At 37.8% G+C, this 16,118-nt stretch overlaps 1 protein-coding gene and 1 long non-coding RNA gene across 4 annotated transcripts in view; one reads left to right on the forward strand and one right to left on the reverse strand.

Annotated features, from left to right (window-relative positions):
- Positions 1-16,118, reverse strand: part of ITGA8 (integrin subunit alpha 8) — a 112,330-nt gene that overhangs the window by 20,753 nt on the left and 75,459 nt on the right. For all 3 annotated transcript variants that reach the window (XM_086858877.1, XM_086858863.1, XM_086858870.1), the window contains 3 exons: positions 15,193-15,351; positions 9,067-9,192; positions 6,423-6,536 (listed from right to left, as the gene is read on the reverse strand). In XM_086858877.1, coding sequence (XP_086715003.1) covers positions 6,423-6,536; positions 9,067-9,192; positions 15,193-15,351 — 399 coding nt within the window. The remainder of the gene's footprint in view (positions 1-6,422; positions 6,537-9,066; positions 9,193-15,192; positions 15,352-16,118) is intronic.
- Positions 4,186-12,670, forward strand: LOC147655915 (uncharacterized). Its single transcript, XR_015278352.1, has 4 exons — positions 4,186-4,260; positions 7,142-7,204; positions 9,308-9,346; positions 12,631-12,670. It is a non-coding gene; the product is annotated as an uncharacterized LOC147655915 (long non-coding RNA).

The raw sequence follows: 16,118 nt of genomic DNA on the forward strand, positions 1-16,118 counted from the left end.
GACTGGGAGAACTTGTGGTTGATGGTCCAGACCAACAAGGTATTACATCATGGTCTTTGTAATTTTCTATACCCTTCCAGACCTCTCAATTTCTTTTTATATCCTTGGTGCAGCTTCAGCAGAAGAGAACACCATCATTTTAAAAAGCAGGGATCTGAGGCCTCTTAAGCTGAGTTTGAATTGAATTTGTGTCTTCCAGTCCTGAATTCTCTAGTCATTGGACTTCCAGCTCTTGCTTCTGGCAATTTAAATGGAATAAACCAAGTCCTCTTAAAGTCTTTTAACTAATTCTATAGGTACCCTATAAACTATTATTGGATTCTGTGTCCAGAGAGGGTGAACATATTCCCACTAAATCCAAATTTGGGTTCCTATCCTCCTGATAACAGCCCTCATGCACCAACCTGACGGTTAATGCAAGTCACTTTGTCTGAGGTATCTCTTTTTCTCCATGTGCTGAACAGGGAGCCTAGGTATATAGGTTCAGGTTTTGGATACCAGTCTGGGGTCAGGCAGTTAAGATATGAGTGTCGCAGCACACATCATTGTTAATATGTCAAGCATATATTTCTGTTTTTAGGCATCTAAAAAGAAACAGTATCAGTGCACATTCAGAAACATTGAGGTAAGATGTTGCCGTCCGTTTACTTTGTTCAGGTTATTTATTTAAATGGTTTGTTCCTGATGTTGTTCCCCCCATGAGTTGTAATGGTTTTACCCGCTTGTCAGTTTTGTAAGCCCCTCCCCTTTTTCCTGAACCTTCCTTGCCCATCACCCTGTTCCTGCCCCTGAACCCCATCAATCTATGTAAACCCCACCTCTTGTTCTAGCTCCTTCCCTGTCATTTATCCCTCACTCGAAGCCCCATTGGCATTGTGACTGCCGCCCCTCCCACGTGTTATTCCTATTGGTCCCCAACATTGTAAACCCTCCCCCCAACTCCTCCCCTGAGATGCCCTGATTGGTTCCTGTGTTTGTACCCTCCCCACCTTAAATTGGAGCGCACAGAGGTGCTCCTTGCTCAGACCGTCCTACCCTTGACCTTTCCAGTCCTTCCCCCATCCACTGCTCCCGACCCTGGAATAAAACCTGGTTTCTGGAGAGAACCTGGGACTCTGAGCCTCCTCCTTGCCTTCATCGGGCACCCACGACGCACCTGAGACCGCAGAGCTTGGTGGCTTACAAGCTCTGAAGGTTCGGTCTGGGACAACGAGCTCCCAGACCGTTCCCCACTCCCGGCGCTGCCAGCGGCTAGGGAGCAGGAGCTAGCCAGGGCGAGGAAAGCCGCGGCAGGGGCAGCGTCAGTAATATTTAACAGAGAAGCCAAAATACGATTTTGGGTACCAAGAGAGCACCCACATGCAGTGGTGCCTCTCTTGCTTTTCAACTTTTTCTGATTAAAACTAGATTTTTCTCCCTTCTAACTATTAAAGTTCATACAATCAGGAGTGCCAAATTTACATATCTGGAACTGTCAAAAAGTCAAGAGAAACAATACAATTATATTCAATAACATTACAATAAAATACAATAAACTTCAGACTTCTTGGGAACCTCATACATCCTCTGTGGTTTTTGTACATTACTGCCTTCCCTAGTTCTCCCAGAAGGAGATTGGTATCATTATGAGAAATTTTCTGTACAGGATGAAATAGTAGCTAAGAAAGTACTGAGTTCCATATCCCACAGTACATATCCCACAGTCCATATCCCACAATGTTTTAAGTTCCAAGGAGCTTGGAGCCTGAAGGTTGTCACAAACCAGACAGATTATACAGATTCATCACTTAGAAATGCATTTTCAAAACAGATGTTTTACTAGACAACTCCTGAGTCTTATATTAAAAAGTATCTATCCATTCAAAGAATACTAGATCAGATCCCCTTGGGTCTCCCTCAGGTGATTCAGAAATATGATTAGACAAATGGGGACATAATAGAACCCCATCAGAACACAACATAACATAACCATGTAAGGTTGTTTCTGTTTTGAACGAATCAGGCTGTTATTTGCCTGATCAGCAAGTCTGAATCCAAAAGTCAGCTTTACTAGAGGGTTCATACTTACAGCCAGACTTTGAAGTTAATCCAAAAAAAGTATGTGATTCTTCTTGGCCTTTGCACAATGTCTGTCTCTATCTTTGTTGGCTGGTTGGGAAATTTGGGCTGCTTTATTTATTCAAACGTGTCAAATTACTGCACGTCATTTAACTGTTATTTGTTATGGGAGTTTGGGTTTTAAGGTGACAGGTTACAACTGTCAAGAGACAAAAGGGTCAGCTGTTGTCAGTTAAACAAAGTGGAAGAGGAAGGAGTCACTCAATACATGACAGGTCTTTTGTGGCAACAAAATACACATGTTGGCCCATATAACTTAGATGAAAAACATTCATTATTTCATCCTTGCATAAATCAATCACTTCCAATAAAACCTTTCTCAGGTTTGCATTAGCGTATCTATAAGAAGAAAATACATCATGACACTGTGTTCTCGGCTTTAATGAGCACAAAAAATTTCTTCTGCAAATCATCATGTCATCATTTAGATTATAACACAGTTGAGGAATGTTGTATGTCACCATTATTCTGATTTCTTTGGCATATGAAAACTTTTATATTGACTGAATGTGCAAAAGAGGTTGCAATGCTTCTCTAGAGACTTTTACCCTTAGTTTCTTTACAAAAGCATGACAGTGGGGTTCAGTCTGGCCTTTGAACAGTCCTTCCTGGTTCACAATCATGTCATCCTGATTATTTTGACTGCATTTTAATCCTCAGTTTGAATCTGCAGATTTCAGCCTAGTTAACAACAGTTGCAGACTTACTAGAGCAGATTATGCCCTTTTTAGGAAACTATGTTCTACACTCTTTTATGGGATGGCTGTATAACTGTTAATTTTAAAAGGGGCTGTAAAAAAGGGAACTGTTTTGAGATGAGTGGAAGGATGACAACCAGACCCTAGGACACTATTTACTGTCTCCAAGTTTGTATGTGAAATAGGGATCGTATTATTCTGGCAGCTAATTAGACATAAATGGGGGGATGCAACAGCTCTCTGGAAGCTACCTTTTTCTACTTAGGAAAAAATTCTGTTGCTTTGAGTGGAGTTTTTCTGATTCTTAACAAGGCTTGCAAGCTACTATTCAAAGGACACAGAAATGTTTACAGGAAAAAGGTGAAATCACAGCCCATAAAAAGTCCTGTTTGGTAGCAAGGGTATGTAAAGCCAGTGGAGTAAACAGAAGATGTTCTGGTAGGAGTGTTTCCCATGAGGTCTTCCCACCCAGTGAATCCACAGGACAGCTCATCCACGTCCCTACCCACAAGCAGGAGCTAAAGGGACTGCAGCACTGGCATTGCCCAGTGTGTTCACACACACCCGTGTCTCAAGGCCCAGCTCTGACCCTTCTCCCCATCCAGATCAGACAGAGAGATGTTTCAAATCGGCTGGATAATGCATCCTCTGAAGATACCTTTCTGTCTTGTCACTGTCTACAGAGCTAGCAACCAGCTTTGGCATCTAACTTTCAGATGACTAATATAACATAAAATGAGTTCCACTCTTCTTGCATTAAATATGCCACTGAATTTCATGTAGTTATACTTGTTCTGAACCTAAGTCAGACTAACTAAGGTTACACTCCAGAAAAAGATTCTGTTTTTACTAAGTCACCCAAAAAAGGAGATTTTGTGTCTTCTGTAGCTAGTTTATTTCAATTGTTACACATCTTCTGTCACAGCCAAAAACTCAGGGAAACTGTTTCTCATTAATTTTGTTTAACTTTAATCTCTTACAGATATTTCTTTATATATACTAATCTAGACTTAGGAAAATCCTAATGAGGCTAATTTCCACTGAAATAGCTGTAAATAGCCTAGAAACTTAATCTAAAGGTCTGTGCACAGGATTTTTTCACAAGACTTTCTTTTTGCCCCTTACAGAGTTAATTATATTTCACTAGTAGAATTATGAGGAGGAAGACTTGACTGGATCTGGAATACATCAGGCTCAGTTCCCAGTAAGGAAGGTAGCTAAAGGAGCTTTATCTTTTGCTTGGTGAAGAAAATGATGACGATCCTCTGTGTTATTGCTTGCCCACTGCAGTGTTCAAAATTGTCACACATTGTTCCAGTCAAGGATAATATTTCTGCCTCTATGCCCGTCTCTGTGTGTTATGAACAGAGAACCAGCTTGTCCAGCAGTCTCTTAATGAAATTGGAAAAAACTGTAATCAAATTCCCATTCTATTTCCCAACAGGTATGTTTTTTCTTTAGCTGTAGAGATGTTTACATACTGGTATTTTCTGTCCTTTGCAAAAGCTTGCACCAGATGATGTCCATCCTAATCCCCAGATTTGAAAGGACAAAGAGACATCCAAGCTGTCATGCTTTTGGGCTTAAATTTGAACCAGACCTTGCCTTTTTTTTTGCACTAGCAGATGACTCACTCAGCAAACCTAAATGAGGTACATACAGTCTAGAGTATCTAGACATATGTAAGATTTATTAAATACACTTCCTCTTTAAAGCATGTTATTTGTGTTAATGGAACTGAAGGACATTAAAGTTTCTTGGGGTTGGTTGTTCATAGAAAGAAAATGCACTGACAAATCAGGAATTAGTTCACTTAGTATCTGAAAGGATGTCCTTTGTTACATCGTCTCTCTGTCTCTCTTTCTGCCTCTCCGAGCGAGACAGAAATCTCTTTTCTTCATGCAAGGCCAGATAGTGAGGACAGAACTTAAGTGCTCTTCAGTCATAGTGGTCCTATAACAGCTCTTGAAGAAGAAACACAATGTGACCTGATGTCCTAACAGATAGGTAGAAAACCCTTTAAGTAATTCTTTTGAGCAACCACTGACCTAGTCCTGTATGTCAAGGGAGACCAACGATGTCCCAAAAGTTTGCACCCATTATAGATTTGGAGCAAAGGTGGTTAGCTACTGAGCTGGAATTTAAATTTCTGGAAGTATTATCCTATCTGCTCTCATTTCTCCAGGAAAGCAAGTGAGGATGAATTTCTTTTGTCTGCTTTCATGTTTGAGTGAAGGGAGAAATTAACTTAAAAGGTGTGAGGAGCTTAATTTAAAGCTGTAAACTGAAGATCCTCAATTCTTCTCTTGCTAGGGTAAGAGGTACCCTGCATATAAAGAATTCTTCTCCCACATCTACAGGAAGGTTCTTGAATTCCAGATAGAAAGACTGGGAAATTCTAAATTCCTTGAGGAAGAAACTGATAATAAATCAGCTTGATCAAGATAGGAGATGCAGGCATTTCTTAATAACAGCAAAATGAATTACAAATTTCGCAGTGTAATTTCCAGTATTATGGGTATGACGACTACACAGTAAATACAGACACACAGCCAGCTGTGAGGTAACAGCTCACAGTAAAATCCCTCTGCCTTATAAAATCATATAATAATTTGGGTTGGAAGGGAACTTTAAAAGTCATCTGCCGTAAGCCTGGTCATCTTCAATTAGTCCAGGCTGCTCAGAGCCCTGTCCAATCTGACCTTGAATGTTTCCAGGGATGGGGCATCTGCAACCTCTCTGGGCAACCTGTTCCAACATTTCATCACCCTCATTGTGAAAAACTTCTTTCTCGCATCTAATCTAAATAGATCTTCTTTTAGCTGAAAACCATTACCCCTTGTCCTATCACAACATGCTAAAAGATTGGTTCCCATCTTTCTCAGAAGACCCCTTTAGGTACTGGAAGGTGCTATAAGCTCTTCCTGTAGCCTTCTCTTCTTCAAGCAACTCCAGCTCTCTCAGCCTTTCCTCACAGGAGAAGTGTTTGATTCTTCCAGTCATCTTTGTGGCTCTCCTCTGTGCTTACTACAACAGGTCACTTTATGCAGTGTGAATATAATTCTGAGAGCAGAATTTGGAAATGCAAGAATTTACAAAGAGAATTTTTATTTTTTTTCCCATTGTCTACACTGTCCCTTCTTTTAGTAGTAAGACAGATTGTCACTACTGTCATGTATCATATGAGCTTGATGCATACTACTCTTCCCTAGATTAACAGAGAATGAATTTTTAAGCAGGACATAGTGTGTACATGATACACTGTTTAGCTACAAGAAAAGTCTTCCATTGGGAAAAAGGTTATTAATGCAGAACATTTGGGCCAGTCCAGAAAAGCAGAAACAAAGCCAGGAAAGGTACTTAAAAATAATCTTGTAACCTTCAAGTAGGATTCAGGACATAAATTTGGGAAGAAGTGAGCAAAAAAAAAAAAAAGTAAGCAGCATCCAAATACCTGGACAGGAACCAGTGTGATGTTATCTTCAAAAAAAGTGTTAGCAGAAAGTATTTATGTTTGCCCCATTTAATTAAATAATTTTTATTTTAAAATATCTGGTCAAATAAAATTTATTTTCATATGGGTATAGAAAGAGATGTTTGCATTACCTCCAGGAATGTTTGTGCCCAGAGCCGGGACCTGATTTTTAGTGCAGCACTCTTTCCTCTTTCCAACTGTCCCACAGCACATGAAATTAGGACACACTTCACATTTGTACAGTTCTGAGTAAAAAGTAAAGGCAAATCATACTTATGCTTTGCAAACAAAATAATTTTCAAATGCTATATATAAGCAAAAACAAATCAAGTTTTCATTAAAGAGCTAAGTACTTTTTTCCCGTTCTCTATGCATTGTTTATTTACATCCCTAAATTGTTCCCCTTTTCTAACTCTCCTGGTTTTCCCACTGATATTTACATCATAGCAGCCAGAACATTTGCTGAGATTCATTAGTTGCTTTACTTGAAACTTACTGTCCATGAAACATTTCTGATGAGCAGTGATTTTGGCTCATACACAAGGCTGAAGGCAAAAGCCAAGCACTGCAACTCAAAACTATATACTCCTAAATTTGCCAGAAGAATGTCACACTAAAGGTTAAAAGCTTACTGGGAGCCACTGAAGGGAATGGGCGGAGTCTCATGGTGTAACCACAGAAATGATGTGGTTGTTTAGGGAAGAAAAAGGAAAAAAGATCTCATAAAATTGATGAAATGTTTATGGAAAAAAATAAAAAATTCTCTATATACAAATAGGTTTTATCTGAAGAGTTTTGTTTTACTCAGGGGAAGGTTGAGGTTTTAATTGTTTCCTATTTTTATAACAAGGCAGAGAATCCCTCCCATGACAGAAGGCCTGGTGACCTCAGAAGAAAAGCTAAGTTTTCACAAGTAAGTATATTCCCTAGTGAGAGTGAGAATGCACTACCAATACCCAATCTTCAGGAAATGAGATGATGATGCATGTAACAGATCTGAAAACACCCTTAAGGAATCCTGTATCTTCATAGACAGCTTTCCCCACAAATCTCTGTCTTATTGGAGGATAAGCAGCTGTATGCTTAATTGCTGCTTTCTATATCTGCCTGTAAATGAAATTGTAAACCCTGGAACTTGCAACTGTAAACTTTTTATTTAAAATGAATATTTTAAAGTATCTGTTTATTTGGCTTTAAACATCCTCCAAACAGATTTATTAATCTGCAGGAAGAAGAAGACTTGTTTTCATTAATCATAGGGGCCAAAACACACATTAGCAAAATAAATCATTAGTATGCAAAAAAGTCTATTTTTGGCTGACATTTTAGGACCTGAGCACATACTTCTGTTTTTCTTAGTAATGCATTTAGCCTGTAGTGATTTTCAGAACAATGTAACATTGGAACTAATGGAAAAGAAACCAAATGTTTAATCAGCAGTATAAATAGAATAAGAGGTTCTCAGAACATTTTGTCTCTCTGTGAAAATGCTTTGATGAAAATGAAAATAACTTAAAATTTCCACAAAATATTTCACTTTTTAACAAAAAATGATCTTTGTCCAATCAGTGTTTTCCAGCACAATATTTATTTTCCATATATACTTCGAATGTGTAAAATAAATTTTAAAAAAATATGCATCAGCAGTAACTAATGCTGAAGGCACCCAGAATTGGGAGACCTTCTAACTGAACTAATGACAGTGCTTTTTCATGCTCACCCTGGAAAAGCCTTGCTACATAACCAGTGCTAAGCTCTGCATCCAATCCTATCCTAATTTGTACTAATCAAAAGCATATTTTGCTAGAAGATTGCTCATCAACGTGCCAATTTCATATTACTGAGTACCCCACTAAATATGTTTGATCCACCTACATCAATCTGCTGAAAATTCTCTGCTTAATATTTTAAATTGCAGACACACTGCATACTTCAGAACTTTGTTAACCACTTCCAGTTGCTGCAGTCATTTTTATGTTGGCAGCCTATGAGCCTAGTCACTCAGAAAGATGACTGAAAATTAAGATATCACCGAAGAATGCACTAAGTGTTCTGTGATATTGACTGGCATGTTTTTGAAAGTCCTTTCATTCTGACCTGGTGGAATCAGATTCTTCCTAGGGTACTGGATTGATGAATGAATGGCACAGAAACCAACTGTGATTATTGTTTAAAATGGGTTGATCTGTGATTTTGTTCTTAATAATGTTAAAGTTTTCATTACTTTCAGATTCTCTCTTCCTGTTATAAAAATTGCCAAATTAACTTTCAGAAGCAATAATTATTCTATTACTCCAGAAGACTTAGTTTGTGAGGCTCTTTGCTTCCAAATTCTAGTGAGGTCAAGGAATTCACGCACGAGTTTACAGTAAACAGCTTAACAAGAGACTGGACAGCATGAAAGAAACTCTGCCCAAGGTTCATAAAAATAGATTGAAAGCACTGACTGTGTGAATCCCTTGACTGATTTCAAGGTCACTGAATTTGCATGTTTCCTTTAGCCAAGGGCAGCTGACCCCTACGGTGCTGAAATATGCTAAGGATGGCACTTTGAATGCAGATGTGAAAAAAAAACTTCTGAAAATACAGCCAAGTCCAAATACTCAGGTACCAGAGACTGTGCAATCAAAACTATTTTCCTAGGAGAGACAGCATTGCTATTGCTCCAGCATTGTCTGGATTGTTAAAAATATGGTAATTGTCCCATTTGCCTTGCCTGTAGCGAGTCTCACCTTTCCCTGCACAGTCCCCATACATAGCTTTTAGATAGCTCACCAGTATTTTTGCAGAGTTTTTCCTGTGAGGTTCTGCCACTGTGACATCTCTTCTCCTGATATAATGAGAAATTGTGGAATTATATAAAAAAGCAGCAAGTTCAGGAGTGTCTTGTGGAACAGCAAACTGCAAAGAGAGAAATGGGAATGGAAATGACATACACATAGAACAATTGTAACAGATTTCTTCCTGTCTCAGAGGTGCTAAAGTTTGGATTAACAGTGTTTTTTCAATTGAACAGCACAATCATGAGAATACACTGTCTTCAGCTAGGAGCATGGTGAGTAATAGCACAGCAAAATATTGTGCAGTCATAGGAATTACAGCAGACATTTTTCTCCACTTTTTACTGATGTAATTTTGTTGCTTTACTTAATTCTGTTAGACTCTCAGGAGTAAATTCTGATTGAGATAACAAGATAAATTCAGAGTTGTTGCACAGTAGTTTAGTCATTAGTTCAGATCAGAATCTGCCTAATGAAATCTAATGATTTTATCAGTTTTAGAAAAATAAGGAAGTCTGACTTCAAGCAACACAATTTTTGATCATATAAAAAATATGTTACAGATTTGTTTTGCTAACAGATCAACTTTGTATAATGCAACAGCTTATTCATTTTTAATCTCAGATTAAAATGCATTCTCTTCAGCTTTGTATTTACAGATTTTTGTTCTCCAATTGAAAACTACTTTTTGTTGGCAGTTTGTCTTTAATTTCTATACAGGGCATTAATGGATTCTTTTATGAAGCCTTAAATAACTCCTAGAGCCAACTGCTGCAGAAGGAAAGATACATTTTAATTCATAATAATACAATCATGTAAAATCAAAATATACATGGAAAGATACATTTTAATTCATAACAATCCAATCATGTGAAATCAAAATATACATGGAAGTTTACTGTAAGATCTCAACAGGAACTCAACTAAATATAGCCACAGCTATTCCTTAAGGACATCAAATTATAAAGCACTGCATCAGATACTTCTTATCAGTCCCTTTAACCTCTAAACACAAAATATCTTAAACAAAATCCTAAAGAAAATGTTTGTAATTTTAATAAATGTTGTAGCATTAAAGGGAAGAGAATAGCAATAAACACACAAAACCTTCCACACACTAATGCTGTGTAGTACTAGATTTGCAAAATTTGTGTCATTTATCTGATTAAAATTTTAATGCTATAAAAAGAACATAAACATCTGACATTGCCTGAGATCTTCAGTCAAAAGCATTCTGCAAAGGGAAAGAAAATATAATTCATTAAGTGTTGAAAACCCATGAAAAATAAAAGAATCCTCTTTTTTCCTTTTTTTTTTTTTTCTGTTGTTTCATGAGGTTAGCATTGTTTATTTGCAATAAGGGAGCCTGTAAGTAGCTAGTAAATATCTCCCTCTCAATGTGGTAACATGCAAACTCTCCTTCCAGAATTCTTCCACCAGCATATAGACTTCTTTAATGATGACAAATTAAAGAAAAACGCACAATATAGTAAAATGCCTGCAAAGAAGCCCTCAATATATTATCACAATGGATATATATGTAGATCAATTTGAATACTAGAAGATTTTTCTTTTTTCATAGATCCTAGAGTGTTAGCATCTTAGTAGTGAATTGTTTCAGCAAAGGTTCGAAAACAGCCCTTTGCAGTTAAGGGAAAACACGTGTCTACTGCAACCATTTAAAAGCAGAATTTGTCCAGTGGCCTAGATGTCCAGGTTAAAGATACTATTTTATTCCTCTTGAGCTGGTCACATGGAATTGCTCAACTGTACAATCTGTCTCTGTAGCTATTTTATATGCCACATATTTAGCACACAATACTTTATCTTAGAAGATCTCTCTCCCTTTAACTACAGTGGACTGTCTCAGTTTCCCTGCCATGGAAAACTGTACTGCTTTCTGCTATAATTTCTAAAGTCCCCTGCCTCTCTGCCACTACTGTCCACCCCGCAGCAGCTAGGGAGACAGGGGAGATAGTTTAGCTTGTCAAAGAACCTAAAAATTAGCTCTGTCCCTTTGCTGAGATGGCAGTTACAGCTTTATTTCTTGGGATCCTTCAGGGTGAGGTTGCAGGAGGGAAAGAGCAAGAGATATTGATAAGCAGTCCTTTTTGAAGACAGGGGGAAAGGGGTGGAGGAATTTACACAACCAATAAGGGGAACTGGGGAGAACAAGATAACGGAAAGAAACTTACAATTCTACATTTTCAGGGGTACATTTTTTGGGTCATACCATTTTTCCTAACTGCATTACAACAGCTTTCTTCTCCTGAGCATTATTACTTTGAGCAGGTTTCCAGACCTCTCCAGTTCCTCACTTCTCATTTCAAAACCCTGTTTTGCTTTTCTCATTTTCTAGCCAGGCCTTTGTTGTATTGTGTAACTCCATCAGAAATGTTCTGGAAGAGGACTTTTTTACACAAAGATTACATATTCTATTCTATTCTATTCTATTCTATTCTATTCTATTCTATTCTATTCTATTCTATTCTATTCTATTCTATTCTATTCTATCCCATTCCATTCCATTCCATTCTATTCTGCATATTTATGTATATTATCATCAATATTATATATAATATATTCTATTACTAAATTATACACAAAATTATACAAGAGAGGTTGGTGACCATTCAAGAGCAATGCATTGGATGGTATTACTTTGTCCCAAGACCAAGCCCTAAACACAGTAGTAAGTTTTGCAGCATGAGGAGACAGTGCTTCTGGAAGGGGTTAGCTCCTGCCACTCATGTTGGATGTACCTTATACATGTGGTAGATTTTTGCTGCTATTTCACTGCTTCCCTGACAGATGCCTCACTCGTGGTACTGCAGTGCTCAGCTATGGAGAATGTGCCATGTGTGTTTGTGTATTCTACCACAGTGGCATTTATAGATACGAGTTTCATAAAAATGCTTTTTGCCATCAGTCTGTGAGAAAAAAAAACATCAGGAATATGTTCTCAAGCCAGAAGGCAATCTAACTGGGCCCTCTTCTCATCACAGCTGCCTTTAGGAAGAATAAGAAGGAAGTAAGAATGGGGCATGCATACAAAACAGTCTCCTAATAATTTTCAGCTTCCAAATGTTTTCAGATCAGGGACTTCCTTATCTATATGAAGTTTTTGTTAATTTACTAATCTTCAATGACCTTCTCTTTTGGGAATTTGTTTACTTTCCTCTTAGAATCCTGTAAACTTTTAACCCTGACTGCTTCCTTTTGGCCACATGTTCCAGATACCTGAGATCTGCCACCATGAACCATCACTTCCTTTTGCTTGTTTTGAATCTGTCTATCCAGGCTTCATTAGATGTCCCAGTTCTTGTGCAGGAAGAGGCAGAGAACAGTCAATCCACACCCACGCTCTTCCTGCCACTACTCATTTTGAGGATCATATTTGTGGATGGTCACTCTTTTCTAGATCGAAGTGTCCTAGTGTACTGAGTTCTTCTGCACTGGAATTCATTCTCTATCTTTGATAAGTACTTTTGCTCCTTTTTACACTTTTTTCAAGATTCATAATTTTATCATCCTTTCCCATCCCTCATTGCCTTCACAGAAAGATAAGCTACAGAAAAGTCCCTAAACAAAGTATTCCCATGTGTGACTTTGTGGACTAGACAACAATGCTCAAAGAAAACCTTTTTACAAGACAAGAAAATCAGCAGTGGGGAGGAATATACTGCTTTGATTGAAATAGAACAATCTGAGTAATTGCAAAGGGGAAACGTCTTGGTGCCCTAAGAGAGGTAGGTTCAGATACTCAAGATAAGTCAGGCATTTAATGTCTTTAGCCTTATTTGGAAATTTGTGCTAAGCATCTTGTTGTTTATACAAAACTTGAAGGAGTGTGTCTCTGCTTTCTGTTGCCATCTGAAGTAAAAGATAAGCATTACATATTTGAAACCTGATTTGTGTATTCATGCTGTTCAATGCTTTGAAAAACTGAAATAAGGAAAGGATATTTAACTTCTTGCCATAATGACTGCATCTAAAGCCATATTCTGTCACAACAGATGGACCATTACTACGGAAAATTTCTCACAAGCTTCACAAGAATTTAGTCTTTTTATGTAACAGATGCAATCATTCTCAAGTAGGAGAAGGAGGAGCAGACTAAAAATAAAATAAATAAAAATATACATTGCTTGATAATGTCAGCAAGAACTGTGGCAGTATTCTAGACAGCTTCTTAATTCAATCTCAAACAGAATACAGTGACTAGGGTGGGAGGATGCTGAACTCCTTTTCATGTACTTGCAATCTGATCTGATCAATGAGTTTGAAAAGCTAGGCTTGCAAGTACAAATGCAGCACCTTAGCTTCTTCTTCCTCACCACTTTTGAAAAATGGGTGAAAATTAGGTAGAAAAGATATGTAGAAAAAAATCCCTGTCTCAAATCTTGCTGTACTTTGGGTATAAAATGGACAGACACTTTCTATCTTCTGTTTCCTATCACTCATTTGCTTTTTCTTTCTCTAAAGAAACTAAATAAAAGTGGAGTTCCAATGCCCCTTTGGTCTCCTGGGTGAAACACAAAACTCTAGCCATACTGTATTTGGTAGACATCAATTTTTCTTTAGTCTTTTAAAGTACGTACTGTAGTTCTGTCTGTTTAAGTTAAAGACTTGACTTGTAGCTCCTTAGGTTGTGAACACTCCTCATCACAAAAAAAGTTGTCTCCCCTTTCATTGAATATACTGAACTCAAACCCCTTCTGATATGCAAAAGATGTAGAGCATTTTTAGCACTTGTAATTCAGGTCTCCCTAAAAGATGTTTAACAGGCTGCTGCTTAAACATGAGAAGTGTTGTTGTTTACTCCAGAAATGTCTGGAATCCATCATGCTTAATAAATTGGATACCTTATTGTTGATGGGATAATAGCAGAGCTGTGTTTTGCCTAATCTTCTGACTCTGAGCCAAACCAAGCTCTTTTTGAGGGGATCTGCCATCACAAACATAGATCTTAAAGCAGAAAATTGTCCAAGCAGCCAGGGATCAGATTAGGAAAAACCAAAACCCTAAGAAAATTAAATGTGGCCAGGGATGTTAAAAACAATATGAAAAGCTTCTATGGATACTCAAACGAAGATAAGGGAAAATAAAAGTTTTCTCCAGAAGGAAACAAGAGACCTGGTTACCCAGGATGCAGAGAAGGCTGAGGTACTCAATGACTTTTTTGCCTCAATTTTCACTGGCAAACACTCCAGGCACACTGCCCAAATCACAGGAGGGAGAATTAAGAACTGCCTGCTGTAGAATGTCAGGTTTAAGAACATCTAAAGCATCTGGAGGTTCACATGTCCATGAGACTTGATGAGGTGCATCTCTTGGACCTGAGGGAACTGGCAGCTGAACTGGCTATGCCACTATCCGTATCTGAAAAGCTGTGGCAGTCTTACTGACTGGAAAAGAGGAAACTCCCTTTTCTAAAAATGGTGAAAAAGGAAAACCTGCAAAACTACAGACCAGTCAGTTTCGCTTCTGTGCCAAGCTCAGTCATGGGGCAGATCTTTCTGGAAACTGTGCTTAGGCACATATTAAACGAGGAGGCAATATGGCTTCACTAAAGGCAAATTGTGCCTGACACATATGGTGGCCCTCTGTGGTGGGGTCACAGTGTTGGGGGATAAGGGAAGAACAGCTGACTTAATCTACTTGCACCTAGACAAAGCATCTGTCACAGTTCCAGATGACATCCTGGTTTATGTGCTGGAAAGACATAGATTTGACAGAGCACTCAGAGGATCATGAATGGGCTGTGATCACATTCCACAAGGAATTGTGGTCAATGGCTTAATGTCCAGTTGGAGACAGGTGATGTGTGGTGTTCCTCAGTGGCTGGTATTGGGACAGGGCCCTTTTTAAAATCTCTGTTATAATCATCATCAACAGCAGTACTGAGCACACCCTTTATGTCAAAAGAGTAAAGAAGCCAAATATGTACCGAGCAACACAACACTCGCATTAGAAATGTTATAGACTATCTATATCTTGCTTCTTACCCAGGAAAATGATCTTGGACTGTTAAAAATTCCTAAGAAAGTTCCATCCATTGTGAATTGTAGGGAAAAAAACCCAATCAAAATGCAGAAAAGGATGGAAATAAAATACTTACTTTTATTTGCATTGTATTAATAGGAGAGCTTGTTTGACAGTTCAATGGTCCATGTGTCTGAATGTGAAGAATATAAAGAAGAAATTCTTCTCTACTGGACACAGGCCAACCAACGTGGAGAACTGTATTGTTGATGGCACTTGGTCCTATATTGTGCAGCTGTTGAAGAAATATGATCAGTACTTTTCAAGGAAGTAAATAACAATAAAAAACACTGCAACAACCATTCAGATATCTTAAAATTCTTAGTGGACACAACCTTAAAGTATTTAGGGAAGGATGTATAGATTATTAATATAATTTTATTGATAGAGAATCTGTGGCAGGTTGGAGAGAAGAACCTCTCCACATTAGTCACAAAGCCAATGGAAAATCTGAGAGAACAGTCTTTTGTCTGAGTCTGTATTCAAGAAATCCATAACCTTTCCCATTTTTTCCTACATATGAAGAGTTTAAATTATCTAAAAAAGAAAAAAAAAATCTCAACCCAAAACCACTAGCAAATAAACCCCATCGAAATATGAACAATGAAACATAACAGATCATACTTGAAAACAGTAATCAAAACTTCAGAATACATACAAATCACATTACAGGGCACAAGAAGGTAGAGCAGAACTTTAACTAGCTTCTTTGGTTAAGAACTGTATTTTCAACACTTTCAATCTAAATTTACTCAAAAAAAGTAAAGGAACTACTTTTCCTAAATTAATATCCCAGGATGTTATTTTTTTCTGGGGAAAATGAGCAAAGATAGAAATAAGAAAAGTTTTCAAATCTAGGCTATTAAAATAGTTTCCTTATATCAGTTTACAGTTTGAAAATAACTGATGACAACAGGAGTCTGGATATGTGTTGTCACTGAACATGAAGAGTTAAAAAAGCTTAACACCATTGACTTTACACTAAGTTTGTAGAGATGTGAG

Source organism: Cyanistes caeruleus, chromosome 1 (genome assembly GCF_971803275.1).
Source record: "Cyanistes caeruleus chromosome 1, bCyaCae1.hap1.1, whole genome shotgun sequence".
Classification (NCBI taxonomy): domain Eukaryota; kingdom Metazoa; phylum Chordata; class Aves; order Passeriformes; family Paridae; genus Cyanistes; species Cyanistes caeruleus.